The 19,020-nt window shown below is 35.1% G+C and overlaps 1 protein-coding gene across 1 annotated transcript in view; it reads right to left on the minus strand.

Annotated features, from left to right (window-relative positions):
* SBF2 (SET binding factor 2) overlaps positions 1-19,020 on the minus strand; it is a 436,540-nt gene that overhangs the window by 151,359 nt on the left and 266,161 nt on the right. The window contains exons 14-16 of the mRNA XM_023509946.1: positions 18,627-18,831; positions 15,038-15,147; positions 13,605-13,754 (exon numbers count right to left, since the gene is read on the minus strand). Of these exons, the coding sequence (XP_023365714.1) occupies positions 13,605-13,754; positions 15,038-15,147; positions 18,627-18,831 (465 nt within the window). The remainder of the gene's footprint in view (positions 1-13,604; positions 13,755-15,037; positions 15,148-18,626; positions 18,832-19,020) is intronic.

The raw sequence follows: 19,020 nt of genomic DNA on the forward strand, positions 1-19,020 counted from the left end.
ATTTAATTTTTAAATAAACATAAAACCATAGGAGATATCACAATTTTGAACACTATGGTTATTTATATGTACCATAACTCATTGAGATAGAAGGTAGGTTAAAAGCTGGGCTTGACAAATGATATCAAGCATTGTCTTAAGTGCTTTGAGGGAATGAATCAAGACTGTTTCAACTTTATAGGCCTGGAAACTATTATACTGTGCCTAGCATACAGTGATAATAGCTAATATTTATTGTGTTTACTAAGTATCACACATATTCTAAGTATGAATTTGCAGAAATTATTTCTTTAATCTTCATAACATCGCTAACAGGTAGATACTGTTAATTATAGCCTCTCTTTTGATAAAGAAACTCAAAGAAAACAGACGGGAGAAAGTAAAAGAAATAATAAGACTCTAGTGAGTGTCATATGGGACAAATGGAAAAGACCCACACTGGGGCATACTGAGGTACAATTTCATTACATCAAGGATAAAAAAAAGATTCCAAATGCTGCTAGAGAGGAGAAAAACAGCTTCTCCACAAAGAAACAGGAATTAGGTTAAGAAAAAAAGGGTCAACAATTCTGGATGACAGAAAATCATGGACAACAATGTTTTCAGAGTTCTGAAAAAAAATATTTATTTTACTTTACATTTTAAAATAATTTACAGTTAAAACATACCTATTTTTCAGTTGTATAGTTTTATGGATTTTATCACATGTATGGATCCATGTAACCACCAAAAGAACCAGAATACGAAATCGTTCTATTACCTCTCAAAATTCTTACTGCTAGTTCCTTATGCTAAAACAAATTAATCCAGTTATCCAAATTAATCCAAATTAATCCCACCTGGATTAGGTCTTGCATGTAAATACGTCTCTAAGCATTTTATATTTATTGGTGCATTATATTCAAAATTCTTACTACTAGCTCCTTATGCTAAAACAAATTGATCCAGTTATATCTCACCTGGATTAGGTCTTGCATGTAAATACGTCTCTAAGCATTTTATATTTATTGGTGTATTATATTTTTTCTTCCTGCTCTCCCTCTACTCTCAATCTAGTATCTACTGGCCTCTTCTCTCACACTATGATTTTGCCTTTTTGAGAAGGATATGTAAACAAAATTGTACAATATGTAAGTCCCAAAGTGACACTATATCTGGGCTCAAATTCCAGAAATACTTCCACTGATATTGTCTGAATACTAGTTAGGAATATACTTGATATCTTTGCAAATTTCATTTGATCAAGATTTTGTCATTATGTTCTAGAAACTACTAGGAATTAGTGATAACATTTTTTTTGGTGACCACAATCAACTCTTTTGAATCATTAATGAGAGGAGATTTTGAAACAAGTCCACATTATTTATTGGTCTAAGTATGAAGCGAAATGTTTTCACTTATTCTTCTAGGTAATTTTAGCAGAATAAATAAATGAAACTATGTCTAGTGAACATTAAAAAAATGAATGCAATGCTGGCAAATTGTACCAAACATTAAAAAAAAAAATGATGTGGGTGGTGCCTATGGCTCAGTGAGTAGGGTGTTGGCCCAATATACCGAGGGTGGTGGGTTCAAACCTAGTCCTAGCCAAACTGCAACAAAAAATAGCTGGAGCTTAGCACCTGTGGCTTAAGTGGCTAAGGCACCAGCCACACACACCTAAGGTGGTGGGTTCGAATCCAGCCCGGGCCCGCCAAACAACAATGATGGCTTCAACCAAAAAATTGCTGGGTGTTGTGGTGGGCACCTGTGGTCCCAGCTACTTGGGAGGCTGAGGCAAGATAATCACTTAAGCCCAGGAGTTGGAGGTTGCTGTGAGCTGTGATTCCACAGCACTCTATTGAGGGCAAGAAAGTGAGACTCTGTCTCTTAAAAAAAAACAAAACCCAAAAATTATGTATCATGATCCAGTGGGATTTATCTCAGGATTGCAAGTTTGGTTTAACAATCAAAAATTTGAAAATCAGTTCACCATATTAACAGAACAAGAAAGAAAAACTATACTATCATCTTAATAGATGTAGAAAACATACACGACAAATTCATATCCCATTCATGATTTAAAAAATGCTCTTTATAGAATTAGAAGGGAACTTTCTCAATCTGATAAATATACGAAAACCCTACAGCTATATCACTACTAGTAGAATAAGATTAAGTGCTTCACCTATAAATTTCAGAGGAGAAATAAGGATATCCGGTCTCACCATTTCTCTTAAACATTGTAATTGAGTTTGTAGCCAGTGAAATAAGCCAAAATAACTTGATAAAATGGATGAAGACTGGAAAAGAAGAACCACCTGTATTCACATATTATGTCATGTATGTAAAAAAAAAAAACCCATCAGAGGTCCACACATACACACAAAAAAGATTACCACAGCTAATGAGTTTAGCAAGGTTGCAAAGTATAAGATTAAAGTAAAAAAATAAAATAAATTGTATTCTTGTATAATAGTGGCAATTACAATTTTTAGAAATACCATTTACAACAGCACCAATAAATACAAAATGGTTTTAGATGGATATACATGTAAGGCCTATACAATGACTACCATAAAACATTGCTGAGACAAATCACAGAGACCTAAATAAGTGAGAAGATACACCACGGGCATGGGTCAGATGACTCAAAATTGCTAAGAGGTCAATTCTCCTCAAAATGATGGATATTCAGCACAATGCTAATCAAAGTCCCAGCAGGGTTTTTTTGTTGTTGTTTTGTTGAAATTGACAAGCTGATTATAAAATTTATATGGAAATGCAAAAGACCTAGTATAGCCAAAACAATTATGAAAAATAAAACTGAAACGCTGATTTCAAAACATATGTTAAAGCTACAATAATCAAAGCTATGTGGTTGGTATAAGAATTGCTACATAGATCCACAGAACAGAATAGGGCAGCCAGAAATAGACTTACATATATGTACATAGATGATTATATTTTGAAAAGAAATACTCTAGTAATTCAATGGGGAAAGGTTAAATAAGTCTTTTCAGCAGGGGATGGTGGAACAAAAGAATATGCACACAGAGGAAAAACGAAACTCATAGCTCATATTAGTTAGAAAAATGAACACAAATCATAGACAGATGTTCAATGAGTATTATAAAACAAAAGATTGATTACTCTAAAAATGAAAAGTAAAGCTTTGCATAAAATACAGTTAAAAGAGAAAGTAAAGTATCAATCTAATGATTCCTTTTTGTGAAATCACTTCTGAAGTGTGCAGTGTAATTTTATGCTAAGGAACTCCCTTTAACCTTATCACGTAAGACTCCTGTTTTCTGTTGTGCTGGTTTTATATTTTCCTCCACTCTTTTCCTTTTTTTTCCCTTTGATCTTTTGAAGGAAGGCAATAAAACCTGGCTTATAATAAACTTTGATACTTTTGTGGTAAATAACTCAAATCTCACTGAGAAGTTTAATTATAAACATCTATACTTTGTGGGTTTTCTTTCAGAACTTATCCTAATAATAGGTATACCTAAGAATCTTCATTAATTATTGGCATAACGTCTAGGCCTAGGACTTTCCACCAAAAAATATTGTTATTTCTGACACAAGTGGCATAGCAGATCAAAGAAGAAATGGTATACATTTTAATAAATGATGCTGAGACTATTTGGCACACATATGGAAAAAAATAAATTGGATTCCTACCTCGAATTACATACAAAGAACGGTTCCAGGTGGTTTAAGGATAGATGACAATATAAAAGAATGTGTTCATGACCTCAGGTTAGCAAAATATCTCATAATACACCAAAAAGCACAACCATAAAGAAAAAGACTAATAGATTGAACTATAGTCCTGTTCCACATAATGATATTTTGGTCAATAATGAACTATATATATGCTGGTGGTTGCATAAGATCATAATGAAGCTAGGAAAACTGTTTAGTGACACAGTAGCTATCATAATATTAAAGGGCTCATAACTTCCCTGTAGTCCAACATATTATTCACATGTTTGTGGTGATGTTGCTCTGAACACAAAAAAGCACAGGACTAACGAGATGGCGCTAAGATCTATATTCTTACCCTGGTGCTACGATCTCTATTTTTATTTCTTGTTTGTCTAAACTCATTTGAAATTCCACTTAGGGCAGTGGTTCTCAACCTTCCTAATGCCACGGCCCTTTAATACAGTTTCTGTGGGTCACGACCCACAGGTTGAAAACTGCTGATTTAGGGTTTCAACTGGCCCAATTAAAATATTCATCAGGAAAGGAGATGTCTCTTTTTGTGGTTATATAGGCAGATATCCTCTGTAAATACTCTGGCTACAAGGGCAGATTCCGGAAGCTAGTCCCATTAAGTTTTTAGAACATAATGTGAGGTTTGATATGTGCTCATGAGACCATATTAGGAAAGAGTGTCCTTAAAAAAATGTGTCTCGAGAGGCCATGGCCATGGTCAAAACTCAGCCAAACAATTCTCTGATGTGTTATTAATAATAATAGAAAAATCATTTCTCAAACTGCAAAACTTGCTTTGAAACATATCCTAATCATTATAAAAACAACCCAATAGGTAAAGCCAGATCTGAGTTCCACAGTGGAAGAGTCCAAGCAATTTAAATCCAGTGGAAGAAATTTTGGCTACACTAAGGAAGAGTTTAAGGGCAGATGAGACTCTCTGAAAACACGACTAGAGTGTTTCAGTCCAAATATAATTCTTAGGAACATAATAGCCACTGTTTCTTATGGTCATATACACCCAGGCTGGTGGGTTTGAATTGGCCCAGGCCAGTTAAACAATGACATTCACAACAAAAAAATAGCTGGGTGTTGTGGTGGGTGCCTGTAGTCCCAGCTACTTGGGAGGCTGAGGTAAGAGAATCACTTAAGACCAAGAGTTTTAGGTTGCTGTGAGTTGTGATGCCAGAGCACTCTACTGAGGGTGACACAATCAGATTCTGTCTCAACAAAAAACCAAAAAAAACCAAACACCCCAATTTACTTTCTCCTAAAACCCCACTAAATTACAATAAAGATATGCTTTTCTTTACAATAAAGATATACACCTTTTATTTATTTATTTATTTTTGCAGTTTTTGGCTGGGGCTGGGTTTGAACCCACCACCTCTGGCATATGGGGCTGGCGCCCTACTCCTTTGAGCCACAGGCGCTGCCCAAGATATACACCTTTTAAATATAGTATAAGGATGGAAAGAAATAGGATGTTGCAATGCAGATAAACAAATGGCAGAAATGAGAATATTAAATCCTAAACTAGCAATGGGGACAACCAAGAACAACTCGATTAACACGTGTGAATCTTCAACTGGCAGCACCAGCATTTTCTCAAATTGAGTGAAGTGAAGCTATAAAACTCCTTTTAAAATGTTAAATCTATTTGTAAAAAGTTGGACTACTGGGCCACTGATACACTTCGTATAGCTGGACTATCTCCCCTCTGCTAATTGTACTGCAGACAGTACAACTGAGGACCACTGGGTTTCAGGACCCTAGGTGGAGGTGAAGATAGGTGCACCATACTGAAAATAAGAGAAATTAAGTAAAATATTGTATACTGTGTGTTAAGACATTTAGCCCCCTCATTCCATTGGGCTCCAAGAACTCTTAAAGTTAGCTTTTTACATTCCAGGTAGGCAACCAAAAGATTATTTTCTGGGACTACTGACCCCCTACTCCTACCCAAAAGAAGAAAACAAAGAGTTATAGATTCTGATTTTGAGGGTTCCCTTATAAGAAGACAACCAAAAATCACTAGACATATTGGCAATTTCAAATATAAAAGAAAAAAGAAAAATAAAAAAAAGAAACTTTGGGAAAATAGAAACCATTCCAAGATTTGAAAATTTCTCTCTCTCTCTCTCAAATGAATACACACACACACACACGATATCCTTAAGAGATATATGTAAAATTATTATATTCATGAATAAAACCAGACTACAATAAAACAGCATATTCAGAGAATAAAAAGGGTCCTTGGCTATTACAAAGTATGATAGCTGAAATGTAAAACTCAGTGGAAGGAGTGGAAAAAAACACTGAGGTGGTCGTTCAGGGATAAAGCAAAGAGGAGAGAAAATAAAATAAAATAGAGGAATGGCTAAGAAGGGCTATCTTCATTTTCTGTTATTATGACAGAATAGACTGGGTAATTTATAAATAATACAGGTATATGCAGCTCACAGTTCTGGACACTGGGAAGTCCTAGAGCATGACAACAGCATCTAGTGAAAGCTGCGTGTTGCCTCATAACAAGGCGGAGAAATGGAAGGGAAAAGAGGTGGGTGCAAAAGGGGCAAACACATGAGGGGTGGCCTCATGTTATAAAGACACACCTGCAGTAACCAACTCAGTCCCCTAAGTGTGAGAACTCACTCGCTCCCTCAAGAATTAACCCATTCACAAAAGAATGGTATTAACCCCTCTCAATGACTCAATCACTTTTTATAGGTCCTACTTCCCCAAACCAACACACTAGGGACCAAATTTCCACCATATAAATTCTGGAGGACACAGTCAAACCATAACAAGGGCCGCATCCAATAGTATAACCCTAGAAGAGGAAAATTAGAAAATGAAGGAAAGAAAATAATTAAAGAAAATCACCCACAATTTAAAAACAGGAGTTTCCAGATTAAAAGGGCCTGTAAAATATTCAGCACAATATATGCAAATATCCTATTAATATCAGGGAATATCGCCATAAAATTTCAGAAGATCAGAGCTAAAGAGAAGAGCCTATATGCTTCCACAAAGAAAACCAGATTTTATGGGAAGGGGAAAGAAGTGTAATCATGGGTCAATGGGGAAAAGGTATCCAGTTAATCCACTGTATCAGCACATTAAAGGTGAGAAAAACATATTATTAATATTATAATAAGTGCTGAAAAGCAATTGGAAAATACTTATTAGCCATACAAATAATAAGTAGGTGAGATGAGATGGAAAAAAACTAGTCCAATACTAATTAGTATAATAAGAACTGTCACTAAAGCCAAAAAAGAAATACCACCCTAAATATCAAAACGCTAATCATTTAAATTAGGATTGAGACAGGGATTATTTCCATCAGATTTTTAGTTAACACTGAGGAGAAGGTCTGGCAAATACATTAAGAAAATGAAACCAACAAATGTTGTAAACATCAATAAAAAAGAGATAAAACTTTTTTTTGTTTGGTATTATTGTATACCTAGAAAACCCAAGACACTCTAACAGAAAACTGAAATTAATAACAGAATTTGGTAAAATTGGTAGATATTAAATAAATATGTAAAATCAATACTGTTGATTTATTTTAGCAAAAAGCAACTAGAAAAGAAAAAAGGAAAAAAGCTCTACTGCAATAGCAGTACAAACTAACATGTTGCATAAAACACTGAATAAAGCAAAACACTTTTAAGAAAACTTTAAAAGTGTATTGAAAGGCACAAACGAAACTGAAAAATGAAACAGTTACTAGAGTTTTAAGCATTATAAAATATTAATTCTTTCAAAGTTAACATTTATGTTATGCAATCTCAATTAGTCTGTACTGTTAAGTCTAATGAAATTTTTTGGGAATTGAAAGCATCATTGAATTCCTGGCCTCAATCAATCCTCCTGCCTCAGCCTCCCAAAGTGCTAGAATTATAGGCACAAACCACCCCCGCGGCTCCTATTTTCATTTTTGACGTTAGTGTAACTTTGCTTCAATATCAGTCAAAGGTAGTATGAGAAATTATAAGCAAATCTCAATTATGGAAAAATTTCCTAACATATCAAGCTCAACAATCCATGAAAACATCTGAACATCAAGATTGCTAAATGCAGAAAAAGCATATTTCATAATGTCAATACCTATTATGATAAAACCTCTTACTTAGAATAGAAATGGGCTTATTAACCTGATATAGATTATCTACCACAACTTTTTAGAGCAGGCAAAGCTCAGTGATTAAACTTTAAAAGAAAGCAATTCACTATCACTTCTATGTAATGTTATACTACAGGTCCTTGCCAGATAATAAGAAAAATAAAAAGAAGTGAAAGACACAGTTTGGAAAGTGAGGCAAAACCCACTACTATTACTGCTGAATGATATGACTGCCAGTGTAGAGAACTGAAAAGAACATGCAGACGTTTGTAATATTAATAGATAAATTTACTATATTTCTATATACCAAGAAGGCAATCAGCACATAAAATTTTACAATATAGCATTTACAATAGCGACAACAAAAATAGGGTAACTAAAAACAAATCCAAGAAACGATGTATAAGACCACCAAATGATTAAAGATGTTGAAGACCTTCATATATTAGAAATATACTATGTTTATAAAAAGGAAGATTGTGAAAATGCTAATTCTTCTTACATCAATATATGGATGCAATATAATTTTAATCAAAGTCTCAATAGAGTTTCTCATGGAAGTAAAGAAGATTATTCTAAAATTACATGGAAAATCAAAGGGCAAAGGATAGGTAAGGCATTTCTTAGGAAGATACGGCATGCGGACTTGCCTTGGCAGATAATAAAATTTATTATAAAACTTTAAAATTATGTGATACTTTTGTGTAAACAGGCAACTATAAGACCAAAACAGAAATTCTGAACAGACCAATATATTTACAGGGGGGAAAAAAGAGCTATAAAAAATCAGTGGAGAAAGAATATAATTTTAAATAAAATTGTTCTAGGGCAACTAGTTATTCATTTAGAAAAAGTTACCTAGATTGCTGTCTCACACAGCACACAAAAATCAGTTTCAGGTAGATTAAGAATTTAAATATAAAAGGCAGAAGTATTAAACATTATTAAGAGAATACAACAACATTTTTATGACCTCATGACAGGAAAGGATTTCTTGTACAAGACACAAAAGGATCAAAACAAGAAGGAAATACTTAATAAAGTTGACTACATTAAAATTACAAACTTATATTTACCAAAAGACATCTGAAAGACCCTAGGAATAGATACCCACACATGCATAATTATCAAAGAATTGGTGTTCAGAATGTAAAATGAGGTGCAGCACCCACACTCAGTGGTTAGGGCACCGGCCACATACACCAAGGCTGGCAGCTTTGAACCTGGCCCCAGCCTGCTAAACAATGACAACTGCAACAAAAAATAGCCGGGTGCTATAGTGGGCACCTGTAGTCCCAGCTACTTGGGAGGCTGAGGCAAGAGAATCGCTTAAGCCCAAGAGTTTGAGGTTGCTGTGCGTTGTGATGCCACGGCACTCTTCTGAGGGCAATATACTGAGAGTCTGTGTCAAAAAACAAACAAATAAAAAAAAAAAATACCCCGGAATATAAAATGAAAAAAGACAAACGAAGAAAATAGCATTTCCCTATACAAAAACATGGAAAGCCAATCTATGTGAAAAAATTCCAATTACTAGTCATCGGAGAAATGCAAATTATAATCAACACGACATATTTTTTTATAATCTCTGGACTGGAAGAATTTAAGAATTCAGAATTGTAATACCAAAAGCTGGCAAGAATGTGAGGCAATAATAACTATCATGCATTGCTGTAAGAGTATAAATTTGTAAAACCATTTGGAAAATAATTTGCCATAATTTAGTAAAGCTGAAATTGCACATATTCTTGACTCAGAAATTTTATTCTCATGTATTTATACAAGAGAAACTCTTGCACAAGTACATCAGGAGACATGTTTTAAGAATGCTCATTACAACACTGTTTTCACTGCTGGGGCAATGAAATACCCTTCAATAGTAGCATGGGCTTATACATCAGTGAAAATAAATAAATCTAACTACATGCGTCAATATGAATTAAGTGTTATAAACAGTTGCTAAATACTTATTGTGTCAGTGGATAAGCAGGATGAATCCAATCACAAAAGGTCAAAATTAAGTAAAACTAAACTGAACTGTATTTTAAGAGTACCCCTCTCTGAGATAAAACTACGGTCAAAGCAAAGAAATGATTGACACCAAATTCAGGACAGTGGTTTTAAAGGACAGGGAATGGAAAAAGCTGAGGTAGATCTCCAAAGGATTTCAATGTTAATGATCTATTTTGTAAAGTGGGTATTGGGTACACAGGTATATTTTTTATTATTCTTTAAATAACACTTATGTCATGAATATTATACATTTCACAAACATAACTTAATAAGTCATGCAATAGCTACTAGAAAACAATGCTAAGTTGAGATGCAAAATGGGTAGTGATTAGCAAGGTTTACATATTTGTAAGTGTTTCACTAGCACATATTACCATTATGTCTACAGTTGAAATTTGTCTCAGCAAAAATACAAATTGCTGTATGTCATGGATGTTCTCAAACAGCCAACACATAGCTTGTAAAATCTGCGATGACTCACAGACTATTAAATTTCCATTAACTGATCTTATATATAACATTCAATAAAATTTGATATAATTAGTTAAGATACTAATTTAAATTCCATTTGAAAAAAGCAAGTAATTTATCGTACAGAATATTTGGAAATTATTGTTGGTATTTTCTATACACTTAGACAGATAAAAGTATAATATAATATAGACTTTCAGAAAATTAAGAGTGTTACTTAGGATTTTCCTGTACCAGAAGTTGTTTCAGGAGAAAAATGTAAGGATGAGAATATGGGATTCATTTTTTGATCTGATTAGATTCAAAAGCATTCATAAAGTCTTTTGGTGTGGTTAAATGAGAAACTGGTAGTCAATGGCATGCAATGGCAAGGCAATTATCACCTGTAGACAACTATAATCAAGTGCCTACAGACAACCAAATGGTTACTGCCATAAAATATTTTAGTTTAAATAAGATGAACAATGTGGCAAGTTCATTGTTTTAAACTGTGCTAGAGAATCTGGAGAAAGAGCAAGATGATCTCTGGGCTTTAAATTCCTCTTACAAGGTTGAGGTAAGAGACCAGGACATTTCTATGACTGCTTTAAAAGACAAATCAAGTAAATTACAGTAGCTGCAGGGTTGAGATGTCTAAATACAATACACAAGTCTAGTCTTTTAGGGGACTGATTGTGAGATTAACTGAATGCACAGCAATTTTTTTTTTTTTTTTTACAGTTTTTGGCCAGGGCTGGGTTTGAACCCACCACCTATGGCATATGGGGCCAGCACCCTACTCCTCTGAGCCATAGGCAGCACCTGAGTGCACAGCTTTTTACAGGTCTCTCAGGTTAAATTAGGATACTAATGGGGAAAAAGGTTGTGCTGACTTCCTACTGTGTCAATTTAGCTAAGCTAGTCCTATATTACCCAGAATTCCTTTGTCTGTGTGGTGCTGAGTTAGAGTTGCTTGTTATTGGAAGGTGGAAGTGAAGCAGCACCCTTGATGCTTAGAGGTCAATGCAGGATGCAGTTTTGCGCATACTCTCATTGGTCAAAAAGATGTTCAACACCACTTCCATTAGGGAAATGCAAATCAAAATCACAAGAAGACACCATTTGACACACATTAGGATGGCTACCACAGGAAAAAAAACTCCAAACAAACAAACAAACAAACAAAAACAAGTGTTGGCAAGGATGTGGAGAAACTGGAACTTCTGTGGACTGCTGATAGATTTGTAAAATGATGCAGCTATGGACAATAGTATGGGAGTCCCTCAAAAAACTAAAAAGAGAATTAGCGCATGATGCAGTAATTCTACTTTTGGGCATATGTCTAGAAAAACTGAAAGCAGGGACTTGAAGAGATTATTTGTAACCTCATATTCATAGCAGTTGTCATTTATAGAAGCAAAAGGTGGAAGCAACCCAAGGTGTCCAAATGACATACGAATGGGCAAACAAAATGTGGCATATACATATAACAGAAGATTAGCCCTTTAAGAGGAAGGAAATTCGGATACATGCTACAATTTGGATGAACCTTGAGGACATTATGCTAAATGGAATAAGCAAGTCACATACTGTGTTTCCCCAAAAATAAGACCTACCCCCAAATTAAGCCCTAGCAGGATTTCTATGCATTTGTTAAATATGAGCCCTATCCCGATAATAAGACCTAGTGATGGGCGTGGCTATGCAGCGTATCTGCTTAGCCATGTCATGCATTTCGGTGCAGAGAGTAAGACATCCTCTGAAAATAAGCCCTAATGTATCTTCTTGAGAAAAAATAAATATAAGACAGTGTCTTATTTTCGGGGAAACACGATAAATACAGATATTGTGTGATTTATATGAAGTATTTTGAGTAGCCAAATTTATAGAGACTGACAGTAGAACGGTGGTCATCAGGAGATGTGGGGAGGGGAGAAATGGAAGTTACCATTTCACTGACATGAAGTTTTAGTTTGGGTAGGTGGAAGAAGTTCTGGAGATGTATGGTGATGATGTTTATACAACAGTGTAAATATACTTTACACTGCAACTGAACTGTATACTTAAAAATGGTTAAAACTGTCAATTTTATGTTATATGCATTTAAACACAGTTTAATAATGTCCAACTAAAATTTTCATTCTTTTAGCACTTCTGTACTTTCTTTCTTTCTTTTTTTTTTTTTGCAGGTTTTGACCGGGGCGGGGTATAAACCCGCCACCTCCGGTATATGGGGCTGGCGCCCTACTCCTTTGAGCCACAGGCGCTGCCCAGCACTTCTGTACTTTCTGACATAAAGAGATATTCCAAGACGACCTTATGTTTTCTTTGCCATACTCCTGCTGCTAGTCATTTCTTCAAGAAGTCCTAGCTCCTTTTGGTAGAGATTCATTTCTAGAAACTAATCTAGATACTAGATTTACTCATTACTGTGGGGTATCTCTGTTGCCAGAGTCAGTGAACAGAGCCAGGAGATAAACATGTGTGTGTGTGTAAAAATATATATAAATAAACATTCCCAACTCCTCTCCTATATATACACATAGTCTTCCACTTATATTTATTTCAGCATTTATATATGTTGATGACCATGAGTTAGTATCATTAGCTCTAATTTATCTCAAACTGTAAGAATCATTCCATAATAGCTTTCTCCTTTTCCATATTGATACCTCTTTCTCTCTCAGTGAAAAATCTGGCTACCATTACCCTCAATATAATTTACTCATTTGCTCAGTATTCTGACTGTAGACTGAGCCGCTCAAACTGCCTCACTTAAGCTCCAGGTCTGCAAGTATAGGGCCCAGCTTCTGTCTGGCTGCTATTACTTGCTTGCCTGAGTCTCTGTAATGATGCCTGGACATAGGAGGGAGGCATGAAGCAGGGGTGGGGTGGGGAAGGGAGGAAAGGAAATTTCCCATTTTCCTCTAGGTATGGCAACTTTTGGGACACCCTATACAACTGAAAATTGATTCTAAAGGGCTGATGTGACACTAGTCACGTCATTAAGTAATGTATGACTGAATACTTTAAAGATGACTTTTCATTTTGAAAGAGCATATTTACAGTATAGAAGTAGTGAAATATAGTATATTTTTAAAAAACAAAGAATGAATGAAAAACTCTTCATATTTATGCCAAGTAAGAAGTGTTTCTGACAGAAAGGCTATGGATATTGACTCTTCGTCTGTTGGTTGAGGTAGACTGAAGAACCGACAAATTGGTAATTATTAATTATCTTGGAAAAATAAAAAGTATTCACAAATAAGAGGAACAATCTGAAAGATCTCAAAATTACCTGTAGAGTACAGTTCATCATCCTTATGATGTAGTCAAACTGCTGATGGTCTAATATCGCTCGGTTTTGCTGGACATGTAAACCCAGCTCATCAGTGAGACACTGTCTTGCCGCCTTTCCTTTAAGGGCTCTTAGTGCAGCAGGAAGGGTCTGAGGACAAGAGAGATACAAGTGACAAAATGGTACCACTGCACAAAAGACAACTTTCAAACAATTGTCCTGAAAATTCAAATGTATCCTGTAAACCATCTAACAAAGTTATTAGTAGAATTAAGACAAATGGTAAAATAGATAGATTTGCAGTTATTTCTATTTGTAAGCCAGGAAGAAAAATAAGAAGAACTAGTTTATGTGGTAAATTGAAAAAACATTAAATTCTCTTATTTTCTTCAACATATAAAACTTTGGTTACCAAATTGACTGTTGCTTCAGAGCCCGAGTCAAAGCCACAGACACTGAGATACCTTCTTTCAATAACTAGCCAATTTTCCACAACAAGAATAGAAGAAAAAATTAAAATGATAAAAAACAAAAGTGATTTTATACTTGTAAACTAGTCAGCTCCTTACTTGCTATTCAGCTTTAAATGATGACTGAGAAGTTGTACAGTCTCTTCTCACTATATCAGAATGAAGGCAGTAAAAGGACTCAGAGCAACAAAAATTGGTATCGCTCGGTTTACGTATTAGAACTCCTTTACTTTATCCAAGAACACGCATAAGGATGCCTCCTTCCGTCACCATGTAGGAGTTAATTTACATACAATAACAATAAGCTTGTTTAAGAGGAAAGACTAACAAAAGGAGCAAAGGAAAAAGACTGAGAACAGGAATGCCAAATACTTGTATGGGCAGGTATAATAAACAGGATAAGAAAGTTGAAAGAAAGAGAAGCAAAAGGAAATATGCAAACACTTCAACTGTAAGAAGAAACAGAAACCAAAAAAACTCAAAACATAAAGAGGCCTGAGTCATTTACTGTAATGGTAAAAATACTTGGACATGTTTTGCCAGCTCTTTGTAAAGGATGTTCAGAACTGTGACAATGAACTAGTAAGAAAGGGTTACATCATGTTCAGCAAATTGCATTGAAGAAGGCAAGAAAATATGTTCTAAGGAGGTAGCTTTAAGTTGAATAGCACAGTTCCTAAATTCTTTGCAATAACTAAAATTATATGCAAAACATCAAGTTTCTAACTGATACGCCAATGTAGGGAGAAAATTACTACCACTGTTTCTCTTGCAGTCATATAATTAAGTTTGGCTTAACAGTTTTAAATCTGAGACAATATTAATTTAAAATAATCAAAACATGAAAGGACATTTTTATTAGGAAAAGGGATAGAATTAGAGGAGATGTCAACGGACAACCTCAACATGTAAATGTGAAAGTGAAATGATAAATGTTTGCTTGGAAAAGATGTATTTTATTACCTTTTCAGTCTCCAAAGTTTTATTTTCAAATATGAACGCGATGCAGTTTCTAACAACTTCTAGTCTCTGGGCACTATTGAAAACTGTCGTCACCTTATCCATTATCGAAACTAGTAAAAAAATATAAAGAAAACATAAGTAAATTAAGCTTCTTTGGCAATTATAAAAACAAGGGGAATATTACTCTAAGACTGTTTATATGGGCCAGGCATGGTGGCTTCCATCTGTAATCCTAGCACTCTGGGAGGCACTGGTGGGGACTGTTTGAGCTCAAGAGTTTGAGACCAGCCTGAGCAAGAGGGAGACCCCACGGCTACCAAAGGTAGAAAAAATAACCAGGCACTGTGGCAGGCGCCCATAGTTCCAGCAATTCAAGAGGTTGAGGCAAGAGGACTGCTCAAGCCTAAGAGTTTGAGGTTGCTGCGAGCTATGATACCCTACCCAGGGTAACAGAGTAAGACCCTATCTCAAAAAGAAAAAAAAAAAAAAAAAAGGAAAGAAAGAAAAGAAAAAGAAAAAAAAGACTGTTTATATGATCAACACTTAGAGATTTTATTTTCCTTATTACAAGACACTGAAAGTAGTCCTTTTCATTATTTTAGTTACATGTTCAGGCTAGTCAATGGATACTTTCATAGGATTGATTTTAATGATAACACTCAACTCACCCAAATTCATTCACACTGCAAAATAAAATTATATCAAAGATAAACATCTATGTTAACTCCAATTGTAAACAAATTGATAGGAAATGTGTAGCCTACAAATAGGTAATGCTCATATACAAGAGGATTTCTGACATTAAAAAAGTTGATAATTCTAGGATATCGCCAAAGAAAAACTATATACCACAAAAAAGAAATTAGATACTACAAATTTGAGTAAAGGGGACTTGAAGGAAAGAAGTGGTATAAGAAAAGGGAAATGATCATGGCCAGTGAACTGCTATACCAGCTTAGGAAAGTCACTTTTTAGTCTTACAAACTTAGCAACTTTCACCTTTTATAATAGGGTTGAAAAATTCTAATCTATTACATAGGCTACAGTTATATAAATAAATTTAACTTATTAGAAGACTATTAGAAGGATATAAATGAAGGTAGCATTTTCTTTTTTCCTGAGACAGTGTCTCTGTCACCCTGGGTAGTATGCTATGCCATCATAGCTCACAGCAACCTCAAACTGTTGGGCTGAAGAGATCCACTTGCCTCAGCCTCTGTCAAGTAGCTGGGACTACAGGCACCTGCCACAACCCTCGGCTATTTTTTCTATTCATGGTAGAGATGGGGTCTCACTCTTGCAAAGGTTGGTAATGAACTCCTGAGCTCAAGCAATCCACCTGCCTTGGCCTCCCAGAGTGCTAGGATTACAGGTGGGAGCCACTGTACCTGGTTTGAAGGTAGTATTTGTGAAAAAAAAAAAAAAGAAAGAAAGAAAGGATACTTTCACAAAGAACTGTATCATTTGTACAAATGAGATAGTACCAATAATTCTTAAGCCAAAAGAAAGACTATTTATATTTTATGTTACTCTTTGGAATCTAAAGGCATAATATTTTCATCTTCTCCTATACCTAAAAAGAAAAACTATCATATTTTCATCATTAGCACCTCTTTTAGCCTATCAATACGAAACCTATATTCTTCAAATAATATTTTAAACTTTTTAATCTTAAAATAATTACAGGCTCACTCAAAGCTGTAAAAATAGTACAAAGAGGGTCTATGTACACATTATCAAGTTTGCCCCTATGGTTGACACATTATACAACTACAGTACTTCACCTGAATCAGGAAAACAACTGGCACAATACAATGAATTAGACTATAAATCTCACTTGGATTTTACCAGTTTTCCTCAAATCTTTTTTTTTTTTTTTTAAGACAGAGTCTTATTTTGTTACCTTTGGGCCGTGGTGTCACAGCTCACAGTAAGCACAAACTCTTAGGCTTAAGTGATTCTCTTGCCTCAGTCTCTCAAGTAGCTGGCACCCACCACAATGCTCAGCTAGTTTTAGAGACCACTCTTGCTTTTGCTCAGGTTGGTCTCAAACCCCTAAGATCAGCTGATCCACCCGCCTTGGCCTCCCAGAGTGCTAGGATTACAGATGTGAGCCACCATGCCCGGCCGCCTCAAATCATTTTTAGTCATGTAACATTAAATTTCTAGAATTAACCCCCATCCATCAACTGATGAATAATAAAATATTTGATGTATTTGATATACATTTATATAGTAAAGTATTGTTCAGCCATAAAAAAGAAACAAAGCATTGATGCATGTTATAACATGGATGAATCTCGAAGATAGTACGCTAATTTAAGGAAGCCAGTCACAAAAACCACATATTACATAATTCTATTTATAAATACATAAAATGTCCAGAATAGGAAAAGCTATGAAGACACTAGATTAATACCTATGGCTAGGGAACGGGTGGATTTTGGGAGAAATAGGGAGTGCCTGCTAATACACATGAAGTTTCTATTTAGATTATGAAAATGTTTTCAAATTATCATATTTTGCCATGCATAGCTTTTTGCCCAAACTTTTGAGGGAAAAATAAAGATGAGCATTATACATGGGTAGTACTAATTCTGTATCTATTTAAATGTTTTTAATTCTTTTACTTATGCTTATGCATTAAAAGTGTAACTCTATAAAGCAATAATGATACCTGTATGCGAAATAATACACTGCAATATGAGAACTGGTTTTGTTGAACTTATGACGAACTCTCAATGAAAGCATTTTCAGCCAATGAAGTATTTCTCTTTGTATGCTTTAGGTAGGAGCTAGCAACCTAGCCGATATATTTATAAAATTCCTTTATAATGCAAAAAATAAATACCTAAATATAAAAAAAATAAAAATTTGATTTAAAAAGTGAAAATGGAAGATTTTTTCCCTGAAAATCCTAGGCCCAAAACTGGGGGTATATTATACACTATTTACTCTTTATGGTAAATAGTGATGATGGTGAACGGATTAAAAAACAATGAATCATATTTTTTTTTTTTTTTTGAGACAGAGCCTCAAGCTATCCCCCTGGGTAGAGTGCTATGGCATCACAGCTCACAGCAACCTCCAACTCCTGGGCTCAAGCGAGTCTCCTGCTTCAGCCTCCCAAGTAGCTGGGACCACAGGCGTCTGCCACAATGCCCGGCTATTTTTTGGTTGCAATCATCATTGTTGTTTGGCAGGCCCAGGCTGGATTTGAACCCGCCACCTTAGGTGTATGTGGCTGGCACCTTAGCCTCTTGAGCCACAGGTGCTGAGCCGAATCATACAGTTTTAATGGGTGAATTTATGGTATTTAAATTATGTCTATCTCAACAAGGCTGTTATTAAAAAAAGAAAAGACTGTATAGCGGCAGCAGTCAGGTTATGATTACCCTTGTGGGAGGTATTGAATGCAACAGGGCTTCTGATAATGCTCTGATTCTAGTTATGAAAGCTTGTTCATTTTGTGAAAATTCATCAAATTGCGCACTGTTCCTTTCTGTGTTTTATATCTTGACTTATATTTCATAAGACATCTTTATCATCATAAAAGGTTTACTTTAAAAACAGACAGACAGACACATACCAACAGGTGGGCCTGCTGGAACGACACATTTCTTTTCCACTCGTGTAGCAGGAGGTGCATTCTGGTTCTTAACAAGATTTTCCTGTATTAATTCCTGAACCCGGGCTTCATTAATCTTTGGGAAAGGAAGAATATGAACTCGCAAGTGGGATCCTTCTGTCGGGCGTGGAACTTTCTGGAATGCCATGTGGGGGTTTGGATTCTCCTGCAATGTGACATATACATACGATTATTCAAAAGTTCAAGTGTCAATGGCAGATTGTTGGGAAGGGAATGGGAACTCAGAGGGGCATAAACTGAAATCAGATGGATGATTATATGTGTAATACCTTCACATGCATGCCATAAAATAAAAAGTACCAGAATCCTGCTTCCTCTTATTTGATCTATCAAC

This window comes from Otolemur garnettii, unplaced genomic scaffold (genome assembly GCF_000181295.1).
Source record: "Otolemur garnettii isolate 467f Iridium unplaced genomic scaffold, OtoGar3 scaffold00001, whole genome shotgun sequence".
NCBI classification, from domain to species: domain Eukaryota; kingdom Metazoa; phylum Chordata; class Mammalia; order Primates; family Galagidae; genus Otolemur; species Otolemur garnettii.